Here is a 7331-nt window from a genome sequence, read left to right as displayed (position 1 = left end):
TTATTGGGGCAAATGTCTCACCTTCTTCATCACCCTCCTCACGGCTTCTTTTATGTCTTTATTTCTCAAACTATAGATTAGAGGATTTAACACGGGAATAATGATAACATAGAACACTGAAAGTACCTTGTCATGTGTATCAGGCTGACTAGAAGGAGGACGCATGTACACAGCCAGGGCTGTGCCATAATAGAGTGTCACAACTGCCAGGTGGGAGGCACAGGTATTGAAGGCCTTGGCACTACCTTTCCCGGAGGATATTTTCAGGATAGAAGCCGCAATGAAACAGTAGGATAACAGGATACTTAGCAAAGAACCAAATACAACAAACAGAGCGACAAGAAAAATAATCACTTGAGTGATGGAAGGATCAGAGCAAGACAAGGTAACAATCTGGGGTAAATTACAAAAGAAATGTTGAATGACATTTGGTCCACAGTAGTGGAGATTAAAGCAAGAGATTACTTCAATTAAGCTACAGAGGAAACCAGTTCCAAGGGCCCCAGCAACCATCTTCTGACAGAACTCAGGTGCCATGATGGTTGAGTACTGCAGGGGGTTACCAATGGCCACGTATCTGTCATAGGCCATGGTGGCCAAGAGGCAACACTCAGAAAGAGCCAACCCACACGCAAAAAAGTACTGGGTGGCACAGCCAATGAAGGAAATAGTTTTTTCATCTTTGAAGAAATCTGAAATCATCCTTGGGGTGATGGAAGAAGAATAAAAAATGTCAATAAAAGACAAAATGCTAAGAAAAAAGTACATAGGTGTTTGCAGGTGGGAGTCCATCCTGATTAGGAGGATAATACCAAGGTTCCATAATAAGGTCAAAAGATAGATCCCTAGGAAGACTGGAAAGAGAATCAGTTGCAGGTCCTTTTCATCTGTGAGTCCCAGGAAAACAAACACAACCACTGAGGTGTAATTTCTATTTGTTTCTGTTGAGATGCTTGGATCCATCTGCAGAAAGGGAGATGATATTTTTTAAAAAAATGACTTCATTCACAAAATACAATACAGGTGTTTCTCTTTTTTTAATTATGTAATAGACCACATACATAATATTGAATCATCATAATTGAGTTCATTTGTCTTCCACATTATATATTTTATATATTTATATAGTTATATGTTTTATTTTTAATTTATTTTTTAACTGAATCACTGCGACATTTCTCAATTCCTCTTTTGCAAACCACAGCACCCAAAAGGAGAGAGAGAACAAAAGAGAATGCCTTGCCACAGAGGCAGGATGGAATGGGGGTATGGGGGGTGGGAGGGATACTGGGACTGGTGGTGGTGGAGAATAGGCACTGGTGGAGGGTTGGGTACTCTATAATTTTATAATTGAAATCCAAGCACAAAAATTTGTAAGTCTACAACTGTACCTCATGGTGTTTCACTAATAAGATTTTTTTAAAAGAGTGCTATATTAATAAATATGAATAAATGTCGTGTGTTCTCATTTTGATGTTGATACAAAAAGAAAAACAGTAAGTTTTGTAGTTCCTAGGGATATTTTTTGGGTGGTAAGAGAAACAGGGGAAGGTAGTCAAAATATAGAAACTTCTAGTTTAAGACATGTTCTTGAAATGTGATAACTTTTCCAATTATTATATTTAATAATATCTTTTTTTGTTTTAGTGCCACACCTAGCAGTACTCAAATCTCACTCCTGACTCTGCTCAGGGTTCTATCTTGGGCAGGTCCCAGGATACTATACATATCATGTTGGGGATTAAACCTTGTCAGCTGCATACAAGGCAATGTGCTGCACCCAATGTGCTGCACTATCTCTCTGAACCCTTAAGAATATTTAATCATATACTTTAAAGACACTAAAAGAGTAAATCTTAAATTTTTATCATGAGGAAAATTTTGTAACTGTGATGTGAGAGATTTTAAACTGTTATAATGCAATAATAATATTTCAATATACACATTTAAAAAATCACTATTGTATGCCTTAAACATATGCAGTATTACTGTCTATTGTATCACAATAAAACTGGGAATAAAATAGTCTGAATTCTGATACCATATACTTTGTAGATACTTAAACACACTGTGATCTACTTATGACAAAGTGAGGACGCAAAGAGCCACTGAAATATAAGATTAATGGGACAGTTACATGAACAAGTGTTCTGCTTGCAAGCCAGCACACAATAATTGTGGAATAAGTGGACTACTTACATATAGTCATGACTGACTGACAGCTGTACCTCTGGATGGGAATTCCAGAGGTGCAACAATATCACTTAATTTGGGAATATTTCTGAAACATCATTGGTCATGTCAATTGTCAGGCATCATTGTTCAAGGAAGATTCAGACTCAGTCTTTGTGCACTGGTGAGTCAAATTACCTGTGGCCAACCAGGTACAAACCACACAAATTAATTTCTTTAGATTTCTGAGTCAGGTTTACCGTATCAACCTCCTGGGGTTGTTTCTTCTTTGTGCCAGTGACCCAAAACACAATAACAACTATGCAGATAGTTTAACAGACTCCTTGATATCTGAAGATCCTTTTAAAGCCATCATCACATACTTTAATGTAATAATTCATTTTGGGGAGCAATCTAAACCATAAAATTCAATGAATTCAATAATTAAACTTTTTGATAAAGCAATTGCATTAAATGTTTTGTTTCTTTTATGTCTTCTGGCAGCAGAAGCAGCCAGAACTGAGAGAAATGATTGTAACCAATCACAAACAGGTAAGAGAAAGGGCTGTGAAGTATTTTACTTTCTCAGGATACACTTGATTGAGAGCACTTGAATAGTTAGAGGAAACGAAATTTCCTTAATAACTCTAATCATTCTCTGATTAATTTTTTACATGCCATCACCACATATTTTAATGTAATAATTAATTAATAACCTGACAATAAAATAAATTTTCTTAAGGATAACATAAAATTAATTGTCTTAAAGTTCAAAGTGGGGAAATGTAGGAAAGTACATTTTGATCTTACATTCCCTCTAAAGTTAGTAGTATATTATTCATAAATTACTCAATTATTAGCAATCACGTTGTGTCCTACTATATATGTGTGTGTGTATAATCTCATTTTATTCTAAAGGGGTATATAAATCCCATTTTTATGGAAATAGAAACAGAACACAGTACATATTCACATCTTCAAGAACATCTTGCACAATTAAATATCAACATCCACCCCACATGCCAAATTAATACCGGACATTTTAGCTTACAAATGTGCTTATTCTCCGGTGGTGAGGTAAGGTGGACAAGGAAGAAGAGATTGTAGTAAGGAGACCCTGTGGTGTTGTGGAGCTGAAGGAAAGGGAGAGGGTTGATGAATAGAAGTGACTGAAGACCATAATCTCTGATCCCTTTGGTCCTAGTAGCAGAAACACAGGGCTCTCAGGATATTCTTCAGGAACCTACTGGAAGATGTATAGAACTGTCACAGAATTCTCCCCTCTATAAATCAATTTCTCATACCTTGATTAAGATTTCTCAGGAAACACCGTCCTTGTCAAAGGTTGAAATTGTGTGTTTCTTTCCCCCAAATTGGGCCCTATTAACTTCAAGATGAAAGCTCTTAGCCATGAAATACTTGCCACATCACAATAGATGCCCACAACTAGATATCCTCTGAAATGGGCTATTAAAGGTAAAGGTGAACAAAGAAAAGACAATTAAATGAAGAAAATTCTCTAGGTACTTTTTCTCTGGAGAAAGTGGTTGTCATGGAGGTTTTGTCACAGCTATTCTGCCCAGTTGTTTTGGGTTTATTTTTTGTGTCCCTGCTGTATTCACTTTGCATATCATATAGTGTAATCATAAGATCTTGGCAATAGAGGTTTTTTTAATGGTAAATAATTTTCTACTGCTAATGTCATAGCCTGTGGGGAAAAAGTTTTTGGATCTAAGACAGTGGCACTTGGGCTCATAAGAGACCACAAACAGCTTCCTAATATTTTTACCTCTAATGCCACCAGATATAGCCTACACCTTTCTTGCTCTTGGCAAACATCAACCCTAGAATATTTTTATTCATTTATTTTTTAAATTGTTATTAAGTTATTATGATTAACAGTTGTTCGTAATAGAGTTCTTTCCATTGATTCACAATGTTCCAACACAAATCCCACCACCAAGTCCTGAGTTCCCTCTCATCCCCCAACCTGTCATCTTGGCGGACATATAAAAAATTTATTTTATATTGCTTGTTTCAACAAAACATAAAGAAATTACAAGTGGAATTATCAGAAAAGAAATCAACTAAAGTCCATTTGTAGTGATTGATTGTTATGATTATAATCTATGTAAAGAAATTCAAATCAGTATTAATTAATGCAGTGTAGTATGTTGTCGTACAATACTGTATTAATTTTTATTAATTAATTAACTATCACTTTCACCCTGTTGTTTATCGATTTGCTCTAGTGGGTGCAAGAAATGTCTCCATTCGTCCCTGTCACGTGCTAGTGTAGACAGTTCCACCAACTGCCGTGTAACAATTGTCACAATGGAGACGTAACTGGGTCCGCTTGAGCAAATCGATGAACAAAGGGAGGACAGTGACAGTGATATTAATACTCAAGGACAGTAGAAACAAGGACCAGGAGGACTTGCTCATGGCTGGAAGTCTGCCTCAAGTGTCAAGGGGAGGGAGTGAGAAAATAAAGAAACCACTATGACAAGGATAGTTGGAAATTATCACTCTGAACAAGAAGTGAGTGCTGAAAGGAGGTAAAGGGCTATAGATGATAAGTTTTCAGTATGTGCTTTGCAAGCCATGATGCCCAAAAGGAAAGAGAGGGGAGAAAGGGAGGGAGGGAGGGAGAGAGAGAGAGACAGAGAGAGAGAGAGAGAGAGAGAGAGAGAGGCAAAAAGTGCCTGCCATAGAGGCAGGCTGGGGCAAGGGTGGCAAGAGAAACTGGAGACACTTGTGGTGGGAAATGTACACTGATGAAATTACGGGTGTTGGAACATTGTATGACTGAAATCCAATATGAACAACTTTGTAACTGTGTATCTCATGATTCAATTTTTTTAAAAATTTATTGCCTTAAATTTTATATTGTAGTTGAATTTTATTACAGTGATTATAACATCTTCCCTGTAATAAACAACACTCCCCCAACCTTGGAAGTCATATAATGAATTTATTCATATTACTTTTGTCTGAAAAAAATTTAAAAAATGACAAACAGAATTTTCAGAAAATAAATCAACAAAAGTCAATTGGTGATGATTTATTTCTCTACGTTTTTAGCCCATCTTGATTTGGTAGAAGACGACCACATGCACCATTTGTGATTGTCATACCCAGTGCCACAAGATGGAAAGTCCTCCTGTCCCTTATTGGTACTCTCTTAAACACTTTTATTCAAGCTATGAATTCCCTAAAGCTGTTGCCTGCTCATAGCACTCTGTGTAGTTCCTTCAAATATGAATGATAATCTAGCTGGATAGAGTATTCTGGGTGCCGTGTTCTTTCATTGATTTTTTTGTACTATATCTTTCCATATTCTTTTGAATTATAAAGTCTCATTTGAGAGATCTGTTTATTGTATGTCTTATGGGCTTTCCTCTGCATTTCAGCTTCTTTTTGGACCTTGCCACTTTCAGTATTCTGTTTTTATCTTTGAATTTGAACATTTTGAGTATAATGTGCCTTTGAGTTTTTCTGATTTGCTCTATTTTTTCCTGGGACCCCTTGAGCCCCTCAGATGTCAGTGCCTATTACCCTCAACTCTGGGAAGTTCTTATTGATGATTTAACTATTATTTCTTCATCACCTTTGTCTTCCTGTTATTCACAGGTGACTATAGATTTTCTATTACAAAGTTGGAGCCATTAGGGTTGAAAAGTACTTCGGAAGAGTCCTATCTAATTAATTTTCATAGGATGAACCTGAACCAGAGGAACCAACTAATTAATTAAAGATGGTACTGCTGGTAAATGGCTTCATAATAGAAAGTGAAATAATGAAACTTCCATCTTTACTTTTGCTTTTTAAATATACATTCAGACATTTTCTCTGTGCCCTATCCATAACCAACCAATCCTGTGAGACTGATATTGCATTAATCTGTTTTTATTAGTGAGAAAAAATTGGGAAGTAGGGACATAAATAAAACAAATTCAAGACAAGACAATTATAATGGTCATAATCAGGATTAACAGAATCACCCACTCTGGGGTGAATTCTAGTTCATTTATATCTAGTAAAGTGGCTAGAGAAATTTAACTTGTGCAAGCTCACTTTTATCACCTATAAAACCAAGTATGTAATTGTACTGTAGTACTGTCCTCCCATTGTTCGTTGATTTGCTCGAGCGAGTACCAGTAACATCTCGATTGTGAGACTTGTTGTTACTGTTATTGGCATATTGAATACACCATGGGGAGTTTGCCAGGGCCTGCCATGTGGGCGGGATACTCTCAGTAGCTTGATGGCATCTCTGAGAGGGATGGAGGTGTTGCACCTGGGTTGGCTGCATGCAAGACAAACACCCTACCCGCTGTGCTCTCACTCCAAACTATTATATACAGTAGGGTATCAATGAGTGAATCAAATTAATTAAAGTTTACAAAATGCTTGTTTAATATACTGAATTTCTTACTTAATGTAGGTATGATTCATGGGACCTAATATAATTTTTACAACATTATATGACACTGGCAGAATCTCCTGCCCCATGCCAGGCTGTCTTCACTGGAGAACCTTGGAAGGGAGTGGGTTGAGTTTCCCTCCCCGCCCCAAGCAGAGTGTTCCAGCCAAAAATCTCCAGAACCCAGTCACAGTGATGCTCAAGGCCACCCTCCATGCGATCAGACGAGACACATGTAGTAACCAGTAGAGGAACCAGGAATGCGGGATCCCAGGCTAAGATCTCCAAGCCTGCTCAAATCGGACTGGGCCTCCTCCACCCAGATGCCTCATTTTCTAGTAGCTTGGCAGTCACACCCACAAACTGCCTCTGGCGTCACGTAATCTTATCAACAGCCAAGATCCAGAGACTATTAAACAAAGCTCCCAGCTACTTAGGATGCTTAGGGAACTAAAAGAAACAGTGGAAAGGAATGCCAATAAAAGACAAGAGGTTTTGAAGGCAGAAATGAGGAAAATGCAATTGGAAATGTCAGACCTGAAAAACCTGGTAGGCGAATTAAAAAACTCAGTGGAAGGCCTCAGCAGCAGAGTAACAGCCACTGAGAACAGAATCAGTGAGCTAGAAGATGAAGTTCAGAGACTCTCCAGGACAGAGCAGTAAATGGAAAAGAGACTCACTATTCGGGAACAGATGGCAAGAGAAGATTGTGACGAAGCCAAGAAGGCTAACA

The 7331-nt window shown here is 37.6% G+C and overlaps 1 protein-coding gene across 1 annotated transcript; it reads right to left on the bottom strand.

Annotated features, from left to right (window-relative positions):
- LOC130016505 (olfactory receptor 5A1-like) lies at positions 1-963 on the bottom strand. Its single transcript, XM_056107226.1, has one exon. It carries the CDS (start codon positions 961-963, stop codon positions 1-3), a length of 963 nt encoding a protein of 320 aa, XP_055963201.1.
- Between the last annotated feature and the right edge of the window lie 6368 nt (positions 964-7331).

The sequence above is a fragment of the Sorex fumeus genome, unplaced genomic scaffold (genome assembly GCF_029834395.1).
Source record: "Sorex fumeus unplaced genomic scaffold, SorFum_2.1 ptg000007l, whole genome shotgun sequence".
Taxonomy (NCBI): Eukaryota; Metazoa; Chordata; class Mammalia; order Eulipotyphla; family Soricidae; genus Sorex; species Sorex fumeus.
This window is presented reverse-complemented; position numbering and strand designations above follow the sequence as displayed.

Coding starts and splice junctions, on each gene's coding strand:
- LOC130016505 (XM_056107226.1), bottom strand. CDS start 963: ATGGATCCAAGCATCTCAACAGAAACAAATAGAAATTACACCTCAGTG.